Genomic DNA, 22,861 nt, shown 5'->3' with positions numbered 1-22,861 from the left:
CAGGAGAGGGGCACTATGAGTAATCTTAGCTCGAGAGATTTTGGCTGGCGCAAGCTTGGATATCGGCCGAGTCAGTTCTGAGGACGGAACCGAAACCCATCCTTCATGAATGAATGAAGGTTAACAACATCAGATGAAATAGTTATCTGGGTTAGGCCTACTTATTAAAACTGTGTATCATTTCATTCGTATTTTACAACTTACTGATTTGACAATTCCACCCCAGAGGTCTGCTTTTCAGATTTTCAATACATTTATGCCTTACTTGTGCAAAGTTTTGAATACACAAAACAACTGGACTATGAATCTTTATGGGGATTTGGCTGCCTTGGGTGAAGTTATTTATAGCACATTTCAAGCTGTAATCAGAAGATAGTAGTCATTAAAATTATGACAGAAATGCTGTTCCTCATTTGAAACACTAGCAATTAAAGAAAACATGTCAGACTTAATCCAAAAGCAGTAAAGAACAAGACAGCATGCAAGGATCAGTTTATACAGAGTGCAGGTATATGGCACCTGATGTCAAGGTATTAGACTAAGGTGGTGACCGAGTCTTAGTACCTGCTGCAACACCAATCTCAAACTACAGTATACACTTTACCTCTGAATCTATGTTAGCTGGCTTGCTGAGTTTTAAAAACTACAAGAAAATCAAAGAAAATAATAGCTGCAATTCAGACCACATAAACAATGTTAAAGTTCATTCTAATAAAATAAATTCTGTATTGACTAGCAAATGTGTTATGTTTTGTACCATTTCATAGTATCAAAAGCATTTTACCTGAGGAGAGGCAAATGGTTGCTGTGTTGCTGCCTGACTGTAAGTAGCTGTGATTCTCAATGAAGAATCAGGAAGACAGTGAGTAGAACTAACAGTAACTTGGGCTTGGATTTGTTGTGAGTGCTGAACTCCACTAATGCTGGCTCCAGATAAAACAGGCTGAACAGTTTGTCCCATATTAGGGCATGCTGTGCTAGAAGTATCCATCACAGCATACTGGTTCTGCAGTGGCATAACCTGAGAAACAGGTTGTCCAGCATGCACTGTAGCAAAACCTGACTTAGCATGAGTAATGCTGCCTTGACTAGGAGATAAATGTAATACAGTTGGTGATATTTGCTGTACCTGTCCAGCAACAGTCTGAGATGTTCCATGGTTTACTAGCACTTGTCCTCCTGATGCAGTAAATGCTTGGCCAGATACCAACTGCACAGCAGTGTTCTGAGTGGTAAGTATTTGTCCTGAATATGACTGATTTGCCATCACCATACTTGTAGAATTCTGGTTCACTATCACATGTTCAGAAGGTGCCTGCCCAGTCATCATGTGAGCACGTGGATTATGAAGAATCTGTCCATTTATGGTCTGTACATGATGAAGAGAGTTGGAATTCACAGACAGATTTGTTGGCAGAAAAAAACGGTTTTGAGGTGCATGAGGCTGTCCCATAGGTGAATGAATAACAATGCCACTTCCTGAAGGATTCACTGATTGAGGGGCAGCAGATTTTCTCATGTTCTGCTGATTAACAATGCTGACGGTCATCTGGTGGCCCAGTGTTGAATTCTGAGAATTGGATTGGGGATAAGGAACTCCATGTCGTACATGATGCTGCTGCATTCCCTGGGTGCTATAAATAGCCTGATGACCCACTTGATTAGGCTTTGGTTGAATATTAATGGGAACTTTTGCGGGATTGGGGCTTCTTTGTATAATAATGTTGTGAACAGGTAGAGAGGCTGCAACATTACAGTTACTAAAATGACTACCTACACTCTGTGTCAATAGATTGGGATTATGGCCACCATATAAAGAGTTGCCACTAGGTGACTGCCTTTGGACCAATAATCCACCACTCATGTTTGCAGGTCGCTGCTGTCCATTCCCTTTTAAAATAATATGAGATCCATCAAGATGATTGATAGTCATCATGGAAGGCTGAGTGCTAACTGAACCAAGTAACTGTATTTGGCCAGGGCTACCACCAATCTGACTGCTGTTTGATAACTGCTGTGTGGTAACACTGTTTACACCCACTTGCATGAAACTCTGCTGTACATTAACTGAACTGCTTCCAAAGGATGTATCAAGTGCCTGTTGCACAACAGGAACATGACCGACACCTACAGGTTGTAAGCTCTGTCCTGAGTAATTAGAAACATTAGAACCCTGAGTAAATGATGACACTGACGATGGTGATGAATGAAGTGAGGCTTGTGCACACTGCTGACTTGAACCTGAGCTGGCATCCAAATATGCTTCTTCTGCCAAAGTTTGCTCTGTGATATTAGCCTCCTGCAAGGATTTCTGAAGAATATCAAATGGCTGGTCTTCAACAAGTTCTTGCAAAGGAGAGGAAGAATCCAATTCATCTTCAAGAAACTGCAGGCTGGTTGGTAAACACAGTTCATCACTGGATATTTCTCCAAGATGATTATCTAAACTCTTACTGGATGGCTTAGAATCAGTGATCTAAAGGAAAATAAACACATAATTAGTAAAATATTTAAGGTATATCACATCACTCAGGTGTTGAAAATTTGGTCACTACCAAAATGATTAAGTGTAGACTGCTGCAGACAAACACAACTCATACTAAGCAAACAAATTACTATGCAACTGCTCTTAAGAGACAGTAATCATTTTAATATTATGCTACTTACAATGTTGTTACCGAAAACTGAGTTAGGGATGGCCACAGAAAATCCCACATTATTCAATTCATTCTCAAATAAACAAATACTATGTAAACATATTTCAAAAGCAAAAGAGAGATGAATCTTAGAAAGCCCCCCCCCCAAACAAAAAGAAAAGTAGAAAATAATACTCACTAATTTACTGCCAGATCTGTGCAGAAAGTAATTTAATGCGGGTGGTTCTCTGCAATAAAAAAATATACATATTCACTAAAATGCTCTTCTCAAAGCTACACAAAATTAATATATGCCAAGTGGAAAAGTACAAAAACAAAATAGTTTCTAATCAATTTAGTGTAACTTATAAGATAGGAAAAGCCATCAGCAAGGTAACAGTGTCCCAACAACAAAACAGTATTTATGAATGCCAGACTGATGATCACATTCCAGGCTGCCTTAAATAATGAAAAATTACAGATCAGTCTACCATATGCTAACCCAGAATCCTCAGTATAATGAGTAAGGCAAAGCTTATGCATTATGCCACTATAAAACTACACCTATAATGTTTAATTTTAGACTACTTGATAAAAAACAGACTGAATCGTTCCAGGTAGTAATTGTAAAAACAAAAACAATAACATTAAGTAGAATGGATAAAAAAGTACCACCCCCTCCAAAAAAGTACTACTACCAGAAAACATTTCTAGCAGATCTAGACAGTGCAGTGGTGCAGCGGTTGTCTTGTTGCCTCACAGCAAGAGGTTCTCTGGTTCGATTCTTGGCTGGGGTGTCTTCTGTGCAGAGTCTGCATGCCCTCCCTGTGTCTGTGCGGGTTTCCTCCAGGTGCTCCGGTTTCCTCCCACATTACAAAGATATGCATCTGAAGCATTTCACCCCTGGTGAAAATTGGTTTAGTTTCAAGTCGGACTTTCCCAGTAAACAAATGTTAAATAAATAAAATATCTAACCAGAAAAGTAAGCCACCATAAAGTCATATCAAATCAAACAGGAATAAATAGGCTATGCTCTGAAAAAGATAGAGTACAGGCAGAACTTACACTACATAAAGAATTATTTATGCAATTTATGCATGTCATTTTTTCATTCTAGCAATAGTATTACACTGTTTACTTAATGACAGAAGTGTATTCAATATTATACTTCACCCTCCTTTCCCATCTTTCCCTTCACCTCTTCTTCAACTGTTCCATGCTCTCAAGTGGCTTTGTAAATTCATTTGTCATTATCTAGTCTGGTATTCAACAGGCTGATAACCCTCTCAGTGAAGAAGTGATTTTGCAACTCCAAGGAATAAATAGGTGGTCCCTACAATCTCCTGCATGTCCCCCCCCCCCACACTTGTTTTTTCTTATTCAAGGCCAAACCTTCACAGTTCCCTGCCAAGGTCTTAAATACTCGCACCAAGTTCCCAGTCTCTTCTGGTATCCAGTAAGAAGAACCTTAGCTCCTCTAATCTCTGGTCATACAATTTACCCTCTAACCCATGCCCACTTCTGGTAGTTTGCCACTGGGCTCCTTCCTGCAGCCTGATACACCTCTGCTTGAACAACATCCAGAACAGTAAAAAGAACTGAAGGTGTGGCCTGACAGCGGCCAGCGTTACAGAAGCATTAAATCTTTGTTTTGGACTTAAAATCCTTGAGGACACATCCCAACATCCTGCTAGCAGCTTTTGCCTCCTCACTCTGCTTCTGCTGGTCCAGTCCAGGAGCAATCAGTACTCCCAGATACTCTTCTTGCTCTGTTGCCATTAGTTGCCCTCCCCCTCATCTGATACTTCCTGCCAGGGGTGCTGAGGCCCATGTGAATTATATCTATAATCTCCAGCATAACCATCTGCCCCTCTTTACACAGGACAGTCCTTATTTGGGTAATGTCCTGAGATTTTAGAGCAAATACATTTCTCAGGTTTATTCAAAGAGCTGCATAAAACATTTTTTTTATCTGCAAACAACTCATTATGACATGAAACAGCTCAAACTCCACAAAAGGGAGCAATTTAAAGGTTATGATTTGTACACAGTTACAGAAAAGAAGGCGCTACAAAGAGTGGTGAGGGTTGCAGAAAAGTTAACAGAGGTTCCAGTCTTCCATCGATACAACATCTTTATTCTGCAAGAAGCATCTGAAAGGCCACCAAAATAATACAGAACAACATGCATCCTGCGCATGGACTGTTTAAGCATCTGGCATCAGGCAGGAGATATCGCAGCATCCATTGCAGGACTACAAGATTCACTAACCGTTTCTACCCAGCAGTGATTAGACTTCTGAATTCCGGCACTAGTCCCAGGGGGTCTTGACACATACCTCAATTTTTATTTATTTGTGCAATACATACGTACATATATTCCAAATAAGTGCAATATTTATTTATTAAATTTTTAGTCAGCATTATTTAACGTATTCAAGTGCAATATTAGACAAACAACTTAAGAATTTCAATCTGTAGTGTGTTTTGTTTTACTTTAAATAGGGGAGTTAATTTAACTCCGGGGAGGGTATTCTTTTTGTACACGAGTGTTGGAAAATGTCTCCGCTCTTTCTTCCATGTATTGGGAGTAGTATTGTATTTGTTAGTTATGTTTATTCCTGTACTTGTATGTGTTGTTTCACTTTCCTTTGTAATCTCAAGAATTGAGCTGATGCATGAAATTTTGTTTAGGCTACACGTGTGTAGTTCTAGATAACAACAGAGTTTACTTTGACTTTGTACTGCAAAATCATGTTTTCATAAAAAAAAAATTCCCAATTTGGGCATTTGAATACGTGGCAACCCTAAAAACTCTCAGCCTAAACAGGCTAATGCATCACTACTGATTCTATTAAGAGTTACAAATCATGAATGTAGAATTACAAACATGCTCCTCTTGGAAACTGACTACTACCCAAGGCACCAGCAACTTTAACAACTCACCTGGGCTGCTGCGTCCTGAACGAGCATTTTTCATCCCATCCTGTTCCGTGTTCCTGGATGGTCCTCCCTCCTCTGCAGGTTCACTAGTAAATAAAGTTTAAAGAGCTCACTAATGTTGAGAATTGAAGGCTCCCTGATTCATGACTGAATGTATGTCTAAACTACTATTCTGTGTGCAGACACTGCAGTTTTTTTTTATTCAGTCTGTAGAGTTGTGCTGGCATTAGCGGCGTGCATACTACCTGGGTGGTGTCTTTCTAGCTTTCCCCCTACCTGGGTGGTGTCTTTCTAGCACCCCCCCCCGGACTGTCAGGCTATTTCCTTTCTACTGCCTTATACTTATATTAAAACTGCAACTTAATCCAAATATTTAGCAATAATTAGTAACCTAATTCTGTTATGTTTCTCCTCTCAGTTTTAATATTTTATTCTTTGGAATCCCTCAATTTCATATTAGATTAAAGTCCTCACTGACCTGTGCCTCTCGCAGTGGCTGACTGGCTCTGCGGTTTCAACTGATTAATCCGCCTCATGGTACAGCCTTCTCTTTGCTCGAGTTCATGCCTCTCCCCTACCCTACCCCAATTCACACCCACCCACCCTACTTCCCTACCATTTATATTTTAGCTACATTAGCCACACACCCCAAGTGCCAACTTCCTCCTTTCCACCAACCTTAACTCGCTTCCTCTATTTCTATAAGCCCCTCCATTAGCTAGATCCAACCCACTCTGCCCACTTCTTCTCTTTCTTTCTGAATATAATTACTCCTCCCAATTGAATCTTAATCACTTCCACACCTACCTATAACTTCTCTAACACTCTTTCCCCTCCCTTGATAATTATACTTTTTCTACTTCACTTTCTCACCATAACCATTCCTCCTTCTGCATTTACCTTACCATACAACATGCTACTACTTCTCCTAAACACCACCTCCCTTCTTATTTTCATTATCACTACCTCCTATCATTGCCACTTAACTTAACATCTACCTTTCAGCAACACTCTCCTATGCACATATTGATGTACAAACTCAATCAATTTGACTACTGTACCTTTGCTCTTCAATTACTATGAGAGCACTCTGCATAAATTTTAACTATTTCAATTCCCTTCTCCCTCTACTAAGATCAAGCCTAAATATCACTTTATCTAACTCAACTCAAACTCACATAAACCATCCTTGGTAAACTTACAGCTCTCTGGTGATATTCATCCCAACTCAGGTCCAGTCCCCAGCTCTTCACCCCATATTCATGCCGATGACACCCACATTTCCTTGGTTACCCCTAAACTAACTCCCATCTCCTCGCCTACCACCCCTACACAAACTTTCTCCCCCACATCCTCCAAAAACCTATCTATACTATCAGTGAATATACAAAGTATAACAAATAAAGTCACTTCTCTTTATTTCTGATCTCTCTCCACACCCCCAGTATTCTCATCCTCTCTAAAACCTGGCTATAACCTCACATATCTGACAACAAAATCATTTCCCCTGGCTACAACATTATCCACCAGGACAGGCTTAAGAAAAAAGGGGGAGATGTACCTATTTTATACTCAGAACAACTTTCCCTCTGCCCTCTATCCACTACTCCTTACTTCCACCCAGCAGAAATCTTCATTGTAAAGTATAAACTAAACAACCATAAAAACCTGCTAACAGCATCCCTACTCTTGAACACTTTATCTCCTGGATCTCAGAAACTATTACTTATGAAACCATTATACTGGGTGACATTAACATAGACTGGAATGCATTACTGTCTTACTCTCCAAACAGTAGCATTAACCTGTATGGTTTCTCCTAACTAATCTCTTCCCCCCACATGTCTGAATAAACACAATATTGGCACCACACTTGATTGAATCCCCTCCTCTAACCCAAACCTATACCACAATGCCACCACTCTGCCTGATACCCTTAGTGACCACCTTCCCACCTGTGTTCAAAGATGAACCCTCCAACTGTACAAATTCCACCAATGTAAAGACTGTCACAAAATGACTAACTTTAACCCTGACACTTTCAACAATTTGCTCTCCTCAATAAATTGGTCCTTCCTCCATGCACTCCCACTCAAAGTGGCTATCAGCAATTTCAACAACACTTCCCTTAAAACTCTAAACTCCCTGGACCCCACCAGAAAAATTAGAATTAAATCCAGCTTTGCACCTTGGTTAACACAATCAACTTGTACTCTTATGCTCATCAGACAGTGCCTGGAAAAAATGGAAAAAAGCTGAATCTCCTACTCATCTCCAAACTTACAAGGAACTCAGGAATCTTCCCAAGAAGCAGGTTGACCTTGATAAAAAAATTTCTACCAAAAGCAGCTAAATAATCTCCACTCCAACCCCCCCCCCACAAATTTTTGGCATACTGTCAACAAGCTACTACATCCAGGCAGTCCTTCTACTCCTAACCCCTGCCCAATAGCTCCACCTTGGATACAGTCACCTTTCATGATTTCTTCTTCATTGACTCAATTCAAAATTTAACTAAAAAAAGACAATACCTCCCACCCCACTACCGACCCCACTCCTTCTACCCACACTCCCCTCTTCTTCCTTAAGCCCTCCCCTGCACCATATATTAGGTCAATTCTCAATAAACTTAAACCATGCTCACCTTCCAATGACAATTTACCACTTTTCCTCAAACTTGCTGCTAAATCTATTACTATCTATCTAGTAATCAATAGAGCCATACAGTTCGTGAAATCTGGAAAAAATTATATGTCATACCCCTTCACAAAGGTGGTAACTCTTCTGACTCCTCCAATTTCAGACCTATTGTAATACTATCCCCCCCCCCATCAACAATACTATAAAAACACATTCATAAGCAACTCCTCAATCATCTTATACAGGAATATTCTTAACCCAGACACAACAAGGTTTTCACCCCATCACAGCACATCTACTGCACTCATTTCTTTCACAAAGACCACTGCAAAATCTTGTGACAACAAGCTATTCTCCTGTGTTTTCCTTTACCTCTCTAAAGCCTGTGACACTGTTTCCCACAAACTACTTCTATCTATATTAACTAGCTTAACCTCTCCAACTTCACACTTCAATGGTTCTCCAGCTACCTTTCTAACTGATTGCAGTCTGTCAGATGGCTCTCTGCCTCCCCCCTTCCTCCCTGTTCCAACAGGGGTGCCTCAGGGTTCCATTCTTGGACTGCTGCTTTTTCACATCTTCACTAATAATCTCTACACATCCTGCCCTCATTCCTCTTAAATTTAATACTCAGATGATTCTACAATGATATCATATTCTGACAATCTCCCCCACCTTCTTACCCTTACCCAATAATCACTCCTCTCAGTAGAACAATGGCTAACCGGTAATCAACTCCTACTCAACCCTAAGAAAACCAAACTTCTCCTCTTCCTCCCAAAATCTCTACATCAACACAAAAATACTTTCACTGTCACCTCTCTAAATAACACCATTATCTCTGTCGATCCTCATACAAAACTGCTTGGACTAACTATCAATGACCAACTAAAATTTGATATCCACTGTCACACTGCCAGCCCAGCTATCTGGAATTTTGTAAATAATTCTATGTCATTTGTGAATACTAATATGATTCATACAGAAGTGTGTGTTGAACAGGGTTTGTACCGTACTGAGCTTCAAGGATGTGTCCACAGTGTACCCTACTGGAAAAGAACAGAAATGTTTATAAACTATATACCTGTGCAAATAGTAGAAACTGGAACATGCAGAGTTAATTTGCAAAACTTCAAGAAAATAAGTTGAAATTAAATTGTTTTACGATTGTGCTATAAAAGTTAGTTTCAATGCAGAAAGGAGACAGTATGTCTAGAACTAGGGTACCTTCTGCGTTGTTTTGCAATTGTTTTATGTCTTCTAGCAACTGCAAATATCCGAAGGCTAAACATTTTTCATAAGGAGATGTCAAATGCTACAATGGGGGGAGGGGGGTTTAGCTTGGGAACTTAAGTCAGGTGACAAAAAGTGATATCATCCAAGCTAACCCAGCAGTAATATTTGATATTAATTTAAGAACTCTCTCAGAGAGACTGCACATTTTGCATTTTGTCTTGGATCTAGCAAGAACATCCACTCTTCATCACATCTGCACTTGCCTTGCTCTAAGTTTTTTTAGGGCATAGTAACTCTTTTAGATATAGTGAGGAATATGTTAAAGGTTAGTTTAGATGTTTTCTTTATTTATTTGAGACTGTCCTACAATTTTGTTTTAAATACTTCCTGTGATTTTGAACTCTGAAGTAACTGTATTTGTGTACTGAGTATTGTGTTGTTCTTTTATGATTTACTATTAAATATATTTAAACCTATCTTTGTGGCTATTTGTGAGACATATTTAAGCTCTTAGATTACTTTCATATCTATCTGGTGACACTGTACAGGTTACTCCAATAGCCTTGCTTGGTCAGACTGCCGATTGGGTTAATAGTAACATTGCACAGCAGGACTGGACACCCTTTAAGGGCTTAAAAGTACACGATAAGAGTGGTTGGTGGCAGTGGAAACTACCTTATAGTCTGGGCAGAAGGGGGCATAGCTAGTAAACCTGTGCCAGCCTTTCCCAGGAGTGTGTGTGTGTTTATATATAAATCAAACCTCAAAGAGTGTGTGTGTGTGTGTGTGTGTGTGTGTGTGTGTGTGTGTGTGTGTGTGTGTGTGTGTGTGTGTGTGTGTGTTTTAGCTACTTGGGCAGGGACACGAAGCACTGGTTGGACAGAAAGGGTGTTGGAGGTTTTGGCTTTACCACTCAGCTGAGATCTCAACCCTATAGCTGTGCCAGTGTGGAGTATTACTGGGGTTCTGGAGAAAGAGGGGGAAACCAGCCCCACACTGACTGTGGTCTCTGTGTGCTCTTAAGGGAAATTGCACTTTACTGTGTGTGCACTTATCCTCCCAGTGTGTACGGCCTCTAAAGGTGGCCGGTTGTGAGCATTGAGGCGCCTTGATTACTGGGCCATTGCTGAGGCATCACATCCACATTCAACAGACTATCAAAAAGACCCAGCAAAAACTAGGGATGTTATATAGGCACAAAAAATATCTCACTAATTAAGCTAAGTGTTCTCTAGCTCAGGCCTTCCTATTGCTCAACCTACTGTACACAGCACCTATCCTCACTAACATACAATTCAATCTATCAGTGAAACCTGAAATTACTTATAATAACACTGCTAGATTTGCTGCCAATCTTCCCTACCGCTTCCACCATAGCATTAAAAAACCTGCAGTGGCTTGAAGTCCAGCAACAACTCCTTTCTCAGCTCCACCTCACTCACTCCATCCTATACAAACCCTCCACCTGTCTCACTCTCTCTACCCTAATCTCTCCCTACATACCAAAACGTACTCTCCAAAGCACTGATCAACACCTCTTAGAAATTCACAAGCCTAATAAAAATATAGGTAAACTTCTCTACAATTGCTCAGTCGCTAATGCATGGAATAAACTTCAACTATGCTTAAAAACTATCTCTAACACCTATAGCTTCAAAATCTTTTAAAAGATAACCTGCTTAAATCTTGGCACTGCCCTTGCCCCACACCAACTTAATCTCCTTATTTTCATCCTGTGTTCTCTCATAAAGTACAGTTGTGTACACTTACCATAAATGTAGATGTTCGAGTGTATTCACTGTTGCAGTCATCACCTGTTGGTTATCCCTACTGTGGTAGCCCTCGGCCGGCCCGAATACCAGAGTCAATTTTTTTGCGTTGGCTGCAATCGCCTGTAGTCTGTCAGGTCGTCAGTGCTAAAAAACATGGCAGTCAACGTCATTACATCAGTTTTTCTTGCCCTAACCAGTCAGAAGCACAAGGAAATAAGGAAAAGTGGTCCTGGTGGCCAAAAGCCACTGTGGGAAGCTTATGTTTCCCCTAGGGGAAAATGCTATATGGGGGATGGAGGGAGGGAAACCAGGACTGCAACAGTGAATACACTCACACATCTACATTTATGGTAAGTGTACACAATTGTACTATGTTCTTTGTGTTTCACTGTTGCAGTCATCACCTGTGGGAGAATTCCCAAAGCTGAGGAGAGAGGTGGAAGGAAAGGTTAGTGCCCTAGGCATGGGTCAGCAGGCCCTGCAGCACTGCAGAGGCAAACTCTGCCTTAGAGTTAGAAAAAAGAGGTAGGTGATAATGCTTTGTAAAGGTATGGACAGAGGTCCAGATGGCAGCTTCCAAGATGTCCCTGGTGGGGACTCCCCTGAGGAAGGCTGTGGAAGTGGAGGCTGCTCTAGTGGAATGGGTACGGATAGACTTGGGGGGGTTTCCCATGTAGTCTGTAGCAAAAATGGATACAGTGTGATATCCATTTGGAAATGGTTTGTTTGGAAATGGGCTTCCCCTCTGCCCCAGGGGCAAAGCTGACAAGAAGTTGGTATATTTTTCTGAAAAGGTTTAGTGCGGTCCAGATGGTATCTGAGTTGTCTGTGCATGTCTTGCGAGTGTAGAATCCATTCCCCCTTGTTTTGAGGGTTGGAAAAGAAGGTGGGTAGGTGTATGGCCTGGTTGATGGTCACATCAGATACCACCTTGGGCATAAAGTCCGGGTTAGTCCTCAGGGAGACTCTGCCTGCATGGAAAATGATGAAGGGCTCAACAGCCATGAGAACCTGAAGCTCTGATACCCTTCTGGTTGAGGTAATAGCTATTAGAAAGGCAGTCTTCCAGGAGAGGTATTTCAATTCTGTAGAAGCAGCAGGTTCGAAAGGAGGTAAGGTTAGTTTTTCTAGAACATAATTCAGGTCCCAGGGTGGCATGGGAGGCCTTCTGGGAGGTCTGATATTAGAAGCCCCTCTGAGGAATTGCTTAATCAAAGGATGAGAGAAGAGGGGGTGGATCTGAAATGAAATGGGCAGAAATGGCTGAGGCATGGATTTTAATGGAGGAGAAAGAGAGGCCACTATTGAGCAACTCGGCTAGGTAATCCAAGATAAGGGGGCTGGAAGGTACAGGCCCCCTTTGGACTGGCTCCAGGAGCAGAATCTTTTCCATTTTCCTGTGAATGATTTTCTGGTGCTGAGCCTTCTGGCCTCTGTGATGATGTCTAGGACCTATTTGCTTAACAGGGACTGCTTGTTAGTTTATAACGTATAAGCCATGCTGAAAGATTGAGAGTCTGTAAGTCTGGGTGCAGTATCTTCCCCCTCTCCTGGGTCAAGAGGTCTGAGATCAGGAGAAGCTGCTTGGGGGGCTGTAAGGTCAGGCTGCTTAGTAAGGAGTACCAATGCTGTCTGGGCCAGTCTGGAGCAGTGAGGATGGCCTTTGGTCTCTCTTCCCTTATTCTGATCAGTACCTTGGGGAATAAGGGGCGTACACAAAGAGGGAGTTCCAGGGGAAGGTCGAGGCATCCACCTTGCCCGCTAGGAGATGATACTCCCTGGTACAGAACTTTTGCAGCTGATGGTTGATGTGCAAGGCAAAGAGATCCACTTCCAGAGTCCCCCACTCCTGAGTGATTTGCAGAAAGATTTCCCTGTGGAGCTGCCATTTGTGGGGGTCCAGTAAGTTTTTGCTTAGGTGGTCTTCCAGGGTGTTGTTGACGCAGAGTAGGTATTGGGCAATTAGGTGTAGACCCATGGAGGTGGCTGTAAGCCAGAGGCTCATGGCTAACCTGCACAGGGGGAAGACTGGGACCCCCCTGTTTGTTGATATACCACACTACTGTGATGTTGTCTGTTTTTATAAGAAGAGCTCCTGGCCTGAGATGGGGTTTGAAAGATGTCAGAGCCTTTTGTACTGCCATCATTTCTTTCTGATTGATGTGCAACTGAAGTTGCTGGGCATCCAAAAGACCTTGGGTGCACCTGCCTGCTAGGTGAGTGCCCCTAGCAATGTCTGAGGCATCGGTGGTGATGGTCTGGCTGGTAGGGCAGAGGATGAAGTGAAGACCCCTTGTTCCTGGTACAGCCCTCTGCCCACCAGAGAAACTCTGCCCTTATACATGGGATCAGAGGGAGAGAGGTCTCTAGGGACTGAGAGTGCTGGCACCAAAGGTCCTTTAGATACCACTAGTTTCCTCATGTGAAGCCTGGCCAGAGGAATGAGAAGGATGCAGGATGCCATGTATCTGGGCTTTCAGGAACTTCCTCGCAGTGAAGTGACTTCTGGAAGCCAGCTGGGTAAACTAGAGAGTCAGGAAGCTCTGCTTTTTTGGGGATAGGAAGGCCATCTGGGATGCTGTGTCTAGCAAAGCTCCCAAGAAAATTATCCTCCTGGTGCGGTTTTGCTTCGATTTCTTCTCGTTTATGGCGAACACTAAGGAAGTTAGGAGTGATTTGACAAAGAAAGGGTCTTGGAGCAGATTTTCTTTGCACTCTGCCTGAATGAAGCAGTCATCCAGGCAAGGGTAAATCTGTATATTTCTTTGTCTGCAGAATGCTATGGCCGAGGCAAAGCATTTAAGGGCAGCGCGGAGGACTGCAAGTGTTGTGAGCCTGCTCTGAAGTGCAGGAATTTCCTGCATGATTCCCTGATGGAGATGTGAAGGTAGGCATTTTTTAGGTCTAGGGTCATTAGCCAGGCATTTTTTTTAGCATAGGCAGCAGCTGCTGCAAAGTTAGCATTTTGAATCTGGGGACCACCAGGGAGGTGTTCAGAATGGAGAGATCCAGGATGGGGTGCCAAGTGCCCTCTTTTCTGAGAACAAGGAATAGTCGGGAATAAAATCCTTTGCCTGTTTGATCTGAGGGGACAGGTTCTACTGCCCCCTGGGATATGAGAGTATGTACCTGTTTCAATGCCTCTGCCCACTGGTTTGGAGGTAAGTCCAGGTACCTTCTTGGAACTGGGAGTTCGCTGAAAGAGAATTTGTATCCCTGAAAAACTATCTTTACAACCCACTGGTCCTTTGTTACAGAAAGCCAATTGTTTTTGAAGAGGGAGATCCTTCCCTCCTAGTTTTTGATGAGTGAAGGGAGGGCAGAGGGAGGAGAGGGAGTCATTGTGAGTGCTTGCCATAGAAGGTTGGCTTAGAACTCCCTGCCTTAGAGATGGAAGTGGTCCATTGTTTGCTTCTCTGCTGGCCCTGGGATAGGGGCCTGGATGGTCTGTCCCTGCAGGGCTTACCTTGGCCCTGTCTGCTCAGTGCAGGGAAGGCCCAGTGCTTAGAGGGAAAGTTCCTGAAAGAAATCTTTTACTGTTTGCATAGATTTTGCTTTGTCATCCATTGTTTTAAGCATCTCTTCTGCTTTTTCCCCAAACAAGCACTTCCTATCTAGGGGTGCATCAATAAGTTTAGACTTGACATGATCAGGGAGAGGTTGTTCCTTCAGCCATGCATGTCTCCTAATGACAGATCCTGTCACTGCTGCCCTGCTAGAGGCTTCTAGGGCATCATATCCGCAATGTAATGAGTGTTTGGACACTTGACAAGCAGAGTGCAGTAAATCAAACTCTTTTGAATTGGCAAAGTCAGGAAAGGTAGCAATTTTCTGTCTTAGTAGTTCCAAAGTGTGTTGTTGATATTTTAACATATGGAACTGACAATTGAATGCTCCGATAGCTAAGGTTGCAGAGGTGTATACTTTTTACCCCATCTGTCCAGAGCTCTGGAGTCTTTGTTAGAAGGAAGGGGATTCTTGGCCAAACTAGTCTTAGCTCATTTTCGTCCCTGTGTAATGATCTCTGGGTCTGCAGCAGGATTCCTGTACAGGTATTTGTGAGAATCCAGTACTCTGCAATACCTGTCAGGTTTACTTGGAATAGGAGGGAGGGCATCAGGGGCTAACCTGGATTCATGGAAAACATCATCCACCACTTCTAAAATAGGGGGGATGGCCAGGGGGTCTGTGCTGGGGCAGGTCAAGAAATTCTCTAAGCCTTTTCTTAGACTGTGGGAAGTCTTGGGATTCCCATTGGAAATGTTACCTGAGGGAGTGAAGGTTTTCCCCAAAGTAAAGGTCCTCTAGAGGGTAGGCAGAAGGGATCGATTCCTCTCCATCTGAATTCTCATAAGCAGTTAAGGGATGCTGTTCCTCTTTGAAACCTGAATAGTCAGATTCCTCAGAATCCTGTTCGGTCATTATTTTTGGAGAAGGGTGCCTTTTCCTTTTAGAAGTTGTGGCCTGACTACCCCTGATAAGGGAGATGAGATCCTCCGCCATTTTCAGCATTTGTGCTTGAGGTGGTGGAGCAGTAGCAAGATGGTGGGGTGGTGGAGCAGTAGCAAGATGGTGGCTAGAAGCAGATTTCCTAGGAGTGGCCTGACTTCTAGGCCTGAGAGAATCCATCGGTCTGAGAGAAATGGTAGTCAGAAGAGAGGCTGTCAGTGACAGAAATGGTAGTCGGAAGAGAAGCCGTTGGTTTCTGTCTAGATTCGGTAGTGCGAAAGGCCTCCTCGGAAGCCAGTGCCTGCATCGTGGCTACAGACCCAACCGAGACAGAGACAGCCAAAGGCTCAGAAGACGAAGAAGATTTCTGTGGCATACTGGACTCCGAAAGGGTCTTGGTAGAAGCCTGCGTAGATATCGAATCGGGCATCAGGGTCTGTGAAAGCGCTTCACTGAATTCCGGAGAACTGATGACCTGCTTAGCAGTAGCATCATCAGAAGGCTTAGCCTTGTGTGGTCTGTCTCTATCTTTATCTCTACGTTTTTTCAGAATGTCCACAGATTGTTGGCTGACAGATGCTATATCAGAATGCGAAGACAGAACATGAAAATAACCATCTACAAAAGAGCTCTACGGCAAATGGTTCTCGAATTAAAGAGGGCACAGAACCAGCAACAGGGGGGCATCATGGTCTGGGCCTAAACAAGTGACGCAGTAAGAATGGAAGTCTCGGTGTGGGATCTGCTTTCCACAGGCGAGACAATTGTTAACTTTTTCAGACATTGGTTAGTGCAAGAAAAAAGGATCCCCAACGAGGTACTTAGCTTTAGACGTTTTCAGCTGAAAATTCAACTTCTGGTAGCAACCGACCGGTACTCGTGCGAACCGCTTCTGCTACGGGCTCCACGGCAAGAAAGACTGATGTAATGACGTCGGCTGCCTTGCTTTATAGCACTGACGACCTGACATCAGACTACAGACAGCTGCAGCCAACCTAGAAAAACATTGACTCTGGTATTCGGGCCGGCCGAGGGCTACCACAGCACGGATAACCCACAGATGATCATTGCAACAGTGAAACACGAAGAACATCTGTGGGTTAATACTACATACATGTTTTTTTCTATAGTATGCCTGACAACCTTGAATGCAATCAGTGTTAATTTCTAGTATGCTATTCGATTGTAATTAATTTTTACTCTCTGATTCTTTGTTATTGTAAAGATTATTATATTTTACATTGTATTTGTAATATGCTGGAGCTTTTCTACTCAGGTCTCTACTGAAAAAGGGCTATTTGCCCAGTTTGACTAACCCGTTAACAAATGTCAAATAAACATACAAAACAAGAACTTTATAGCAAAGTTATTTAAGTAAAAAATTGCTATAAAGAAATGTTGTAATACCTGACAGATTCATTAACAAAGCATCATAATTACTTTAAAATCTCTAAGTGTTAAATTAGGATTTCTATGCTAATACATTCTGCTTCATAAACAATCAAAACACCTACTCAACATAATTTAACCCATGTACCAAATAACTGACTAACATTTATGCTCCACTCCCCCTCTTCCCATTCATCATCACAAATATACCAACTATACTATAACACAACTAATTTGTCACCCTCTACCCACCCATAAATGTATAAAAAGCATTTCTTAAATTGTACTAACCTCCAGTGCCCTACTATACCAAATTCGTACCTCTGAACTGCCCAGATTTTCATTTCATATTTTTGGTCAGTTCCTCATAAAATTTGTGGTTTTCTGCCAAATGTCTGATGATTGAAGTCACTAAATGACATACATTTCAGTTCCAGACTTCACATCCTTCAGAAAATGCATGCTAACACAAATCCTGTTACTATACTAACTTTTTAAGGTTATAAGAGCAATATTTAAAATCTGTTCCTATTTTTGGTCCTTTGTCCCCCCCATAAGTTTAGGCTTTGTCCAAATTTGTTGAAGTAAGAAGTTGCGAGGTATGACCAGATTGCTTCAGGCACTTTCCTGATTCCTCTCTCATTTCTCTCCCTCATTAACCTTACCTACCCTCCCTATCAGTTTCCACATTTTAGATATTTCCACTTTCCCCCTCAAATGTTAAATAATGCAAACATACCTATCTTTCTAGATTTAGCAGCCCTGTACCACTTCCTTCTCCACATTTACATGACTCCCAAGCACTGTGATTATGGCTACATGCTCATCTACAGTTAGAATAGATGAAATTTGGAAATACCTAAGCAAGTTTAACTGCATTTCCTCATTCAGTATAGAAAGGTTATAACATCACACGTACACTACTTCCTGAACCACTACACTTGTGTCTGTAGATATGCCAAAACAAACTGATTATCTGAAGAATGACTAATCGATGTAAGCCAAAAATATCTGCCAAAACAAGTATTGCACTTTTCTAGGCAGAGTGCTCTTGCCAAAAGAAATCAGTATGTTAGCAGGTCAACACAAAGTGGTTGCATTAAGCATATGAAATTTGGCTAATAGGTTAAGCTTGTTGCAAAAGCTGAAACTGTTAAAGTAATGTTTATAAAAATAAGTTATGTACCTACCATAACGTTCCATGTTAGTTGTCTTCTTCTCGCCTTCTTTCTTGCTGGTTGGGTTCGGAGCCGACTTGGCCATCTTCAAAAGCTGGAGAGCTGTTTACTGGCTCGAGGCCACCCCATATCCCATGATGCCTGGCACTAGATACCCAGATCTCATTTGGTAAGTCTAACTGCAGACATAATAAGGAAAGGATCCTATCCTGGAATGTATAAAACCTACCAGAGAGGCTACTAGGCAGAAAAGAATAGCCAGAGAAGACTCAGCCAGTGAAAAAAACATAAAGAACTCTTCTCTGTCTACTAGATTAGGGGGATGGAGGGTGGGACGCAAGAAAGAAGGCGAGAAGAAGACAACTAACATGGAACATTATGGTAGGTACATAACTTCTTTATGTTAAGTTGTCTATCTCGCCTTCACTCTTGTTGGTTGGGACAGCTTCCCTAGCACCTAAAATCCTGGGTGGCTCATCGGAACAAACTCTTCAGAACAGTGGAACCAAAATCAGCTCTGCTCCTGGAAACCACATCCAACTTATAATGCAAAATGAAAGTATGTGGGTTGGCCCACGTAGCCGCAGCAAAAATAGATTCCATGGGCAACCTAGCCTGAAAGGCCACAGAAGTGGCTAAAGCTCTGGTGGAGTGACCTTTTGGTTTAACAGGCAATTCTTTATTCCTCAGTTGATAGATAAATTTGATGATAGAAGTCAACCACCTGGACAAGGTTACTTTTGAGACTGGAAGACCTTGTTTACCCTCAGCATAAGAAAGGAAAAGTTGGTCCGATTTCCTGATGTCCTTAGTTCTATGCAAATAAAAGCGTAGTTGCCTGTGAACATCTAACTGATGCAATTTATATTCTGCCCTGTTGGGAGTGGTTGGGAAAAAACACAGGAAGGTCTATGGACTGATTCAAGTTATTCTCTGAAGAGACCTTAGGAAGGAAGGAAGGATTAGTCCTGAGAGCAACCCTGTCATTGTGGAACACTAGGTATGGAGGACGGGTAAAAAGAGCCTGAAGTTCCGAAACTCTTCTGGCTGAAGTAATAGCTACCAGAAAGAGGGTTTTCCAAGATAAAAACTTCAAGGAACAAGATGCTGCAGGTTCGAAGGGGGTCAAAATTAGAGAAGCTAAAATCAAATTTAGATCCCACGGAGGTGGAGGATCTCTCACTGGAGGCCTGAGCAGAGTGGTCCCTTTGAGAAAGGCTTTACATAGCTTATGAGACATGATATTATTTTCCAACAGGCCAATGTGAAAATTTGAAATTGCAGCTAACTGAACTCTAATTGTAGTGGAAGCGGACCCAGCATGAAAGAGTTCCGCAAGAAATTCCAAAATGTGGTGTACAGGGGCTGAAAAGGGATCTATACTCTTAGCCTCTGCCCAGGAAGAAAAACGTTTCCACTTACTAGCGTAAGTTTTTCTAGTCGTAGACTTGTGCGATGATAAAATAATTTTGCGCACAGAGGGGGAGATATCAGGAAGCCTGACTAAAGTTGGAAGTGGAGCAACCAAGCAGTGAGCTGGAGAGATTGCAGGGATTGGTGCAGCCCACCCGATTGATGGATCAGAAGGTCTGGAACTAGGTCCAGAGTCCAAGGCTGCTCGAGAAGATGATGATGCAGGAACGGGAACCATATTTGTCGAGGCCAGTAAGGAGCAATTAGAATCATTTTGCAGCCCAATACAGTAGCTTTCTGTATTAACGGTAGCTTTCTGTATTAGCTTTGGAATTAGGGGAAATGGAGGGAATGCATAAAGAAGTCCCTGAGGCCAATCGTGGACTAGAGCGTCTCTGGGGGAATGTCCGGGAAGTGGAAGGAGAGAGAAGAAATTGCTGCACTTGCTGTAGAAGGGGGTGGCAAAAAGGTTGCAGCAAGGTTGGCCCCATTTGCGGAATATATGGTCTGCAACTACTTGATTCAGAGACCACTCGTGAGGCATGAGAATTGCTCTGCTCAGCCTGTCTGCTATGACGTTGGACCTCCCAGGGATGTGCATTGCGATCAGAAACCGTTGGGAAGAGAGCGCCCACTGTCAGAGTCTGAGTGCTTCTCGACATAGGGGGTAGGACTTGATTCTGCCCTGCTTGTTGATGTACCACACTACTGACATATTGTCCATTTGAATTGCAATGGTCCCGGTAGGAAGAGAGTCCTGAAGAGCTTGCAACGCTAAAAGCACGGCCCTCATCTCCAAGATGTTTATATGCAGATGGTACTTGTGAGGTTGCCAGGTGCCTTGGACTGTTCTGCCCTGATAATGCCCCCCCACCCGATCAGGGAGGCGTCCGTGGTCACCGTAGCAACTGGAGGGGGAAGTACAAATGGTCTGCCCCAGGGCACTGATGTGGAGACCATCCACCACGCAAGGTGCTTTTTGCATGCTTCTGTGATCATAATCATGTGAGACATGGGAAGCTGCTGGAAGGACCATTGGGTGAAAAGAAGCCACTGGAGAATCCTCATGTGAAAACGAGCTAGAGGAACAAGTATGATTGCTGCTGCCATGAGACCCAGAGTTTGGAGGACGAACCTGGCTTGAATTCTTTTGCATGCTAATAAGACCTGTACATGTTGGCGAATCACTAATACCCTGTCTGGTGGAAGGCTCGCTGACATGTCTTTTGTATTTAAATTTTTGCCTATAAAGGTGATAGAATGACAGGGCGACAATGCAGAATTTTTGAAATTTATTGAGATACCTAATCTGGAGCAAGTCTCGATAGTGTAGTCTCTGGCTCGCAGAAGGTGATGCCTGGTGGTAGCAGTGAGGAGCCAGTCGTCTAGATATGGAAACACCTGGAATCCTTGCCGTTTCAGGTGAGCGGTAACTACTGCCATACATTTGTTGAACCCCCTGGGGGCTGTGGTGAGACCAAAGGGCCCAGCTCTGAACTGATAATGGCTGGCACCCAGCCGGAAGCGAAGGAATCTTCTGGAGCGTCTGTCCATTTTGATGTGGTAGTACACATCCTGAAGATCTATAGAGCACATCCAATTGTCCTGACCCAGAAAGGGTAAAATGGACTGTAGCGTGACCATCTGAATCTTCATTCTTTGTACAGACCTGTTCAGTCTGCTGAGATCCACAATGGGTCTCCAGTCCCCTGTCTTTTTTGGTAACAAAAAGAACCTCGAGTAAATTCCGGATCCTTGCTGGTCTGCTGGGACTTGCTGGATGGCCCTTTTTCTTAGCAATTCTGAAACTTCTTGAACTGCTTGATCCCTTAGATTGGGTGGAACATCTGGAAGGGACTTGATTAACACTAAGGGAGTGCGAACAAAGGGAATTATGTAGCCTCCGGATATAACAGACTGTACCCATTTGTCTTCTGTTATGTCTTGCCAGGCTCTTGGGTACAGCGATAATCTTCCCCCGACTGCCTCCAGAGGTAGGCAGCCGGGCAACCCTTCAGGGATGCTGGAAGGGCTTCTCAGAGAAGGATTCTCTGCTGCCCTGGTTTTGCAGACCCCCTTTGCCACGAGGGCGGCATCTATTATTGTTCCCTCCTCTGCCCCTGGATGGGAACTCACCACGTGTGTCCAGCAAGACTCCCTGGGATTTCCGGAACCACATCTTTTCACTCTTCTGACCCTTGGGATATGGTCTGGAAGGAGTGGAAAAACAGACTCCCACGGCAGAGAGAGTCTTGTCTTCCTGCTCACACCTGGTAAGGGTGTCCTTCACCTGTGATCCAAAAAGAGAGGAACCATCAAAGAGGGTGTTGGTGAAAGACGCTCTGAAAGGTTCCGCAAAGTTACATAGCTGTATCCAAGCGTGCCTCCTTAGGGCAACGTCTGTGCCTGCGGCTCTACTCGCACCATCGGCTGCATAAGAAATGAGCCTCGTGGAGAAGTTCACCACTGAATTAAGAGTCGCCGGCTGGGAGGCTGCCTTAGCCTGGGCCCCCTCAGCTGATGAATGTTGGAGGGTATCTCCAAGCTCTTTAAAGAGATCCCTTTGAAGACGGGTAAAGTGACACAAATAATTCAGAGACCTCATGGAAAAGGTCGCTGAAGAGAACATCTGCTTCCCATACCTGTCCATCATCCTGGACTCCTTATTAGGGAAATGGACAGATGAAGAAGTTTCAGCCAACTCCTTCTTTGTGGCCGCCACTACCACCATGGCATCAACGGGAACACCTTTGGTCAAAAACTGTTTATCCTGTGGTGCAGTTATGAATTTAGTGGGTCTTCTGGGGGTCAGTTCCACTGTGTCTGGAGCTGACCACACCTTCCGAGCCACCACCGACATCAGTGGGTCAAAAGGCGGAGACACCCAGGAAGTGGAAAGTCGGGATCTAAATGCATCCAGGAATACCGATTCATCCTCGGAAGGGCTTAGGGTAGTCTAGTTCCACCTCTGCCTAAGCACCTCAAGGATGTCTGAGAAGGAGACATCTTCAGAGGGGGATCTCAGGGACCCTTCTGAATCCTCTAAGTCGGTATCTGATGTGACAGACTCAGGGGAGTCAACATGCTTCCTCTTGCATTTCCTCTTACAAGGTGGCTCCTCTGAATGATCAGGGGAGGCCTCGGAAGAGGAAGATACACCCAAGGGGGTGCCCTGGAGCGTTGATTCCCCATGCTTGGGGTCTGGA

The 22,861-nt window shown here is 43.3% G+C and overlaps 1 protein-coding gene across 1 annotated transcript in view; it reads right to left on the bottom strand.

Annotated features, from left to right (window-relative positions):
• The window catches only part of BICRAL (BICRA like chromatin remodeling complex associated protein), a 1,536,848-nt gene that overhangs the window by 809,004 nt on the left and 704,983 nt on the right, over window positions 1–22,861 (bottom strand). Inside the window, exons 5-6 of the mRNA XM_044061908.1 lie at window positions 2,836–2,884; window positions 785–2,476 (exon numbers count right to left, since the gene is read on the bottom strand). Coding sequence (XP_043917843.1) covers window positions 785–2,476; window positions 2,836–2,884 — 1,741 coding nt within the window. The remainder of the gene's footprint in view (window positions 1–784; window positions 2,477–2,835; window positions 2,885–22,861) is intronic.

The sequence above is a fragment of the Protopterus annectens genome, chromosome 1.part0, assembly GCF_019279795.1.
Source record: "Protopterus annectens isolate FY-2018-M chromosome 1.part0, PAN1.0, whole genome shotgun sequence".
NCBI classification, from domain to species: Eukaryota; Metazoa; Chordata; order Ceratodontiformes; family Protopteridae; genus Protopterus; species Protopterus annectens.
This window is presented reverse-complemented; position numbering and strand designations above follow the sequence as displayed.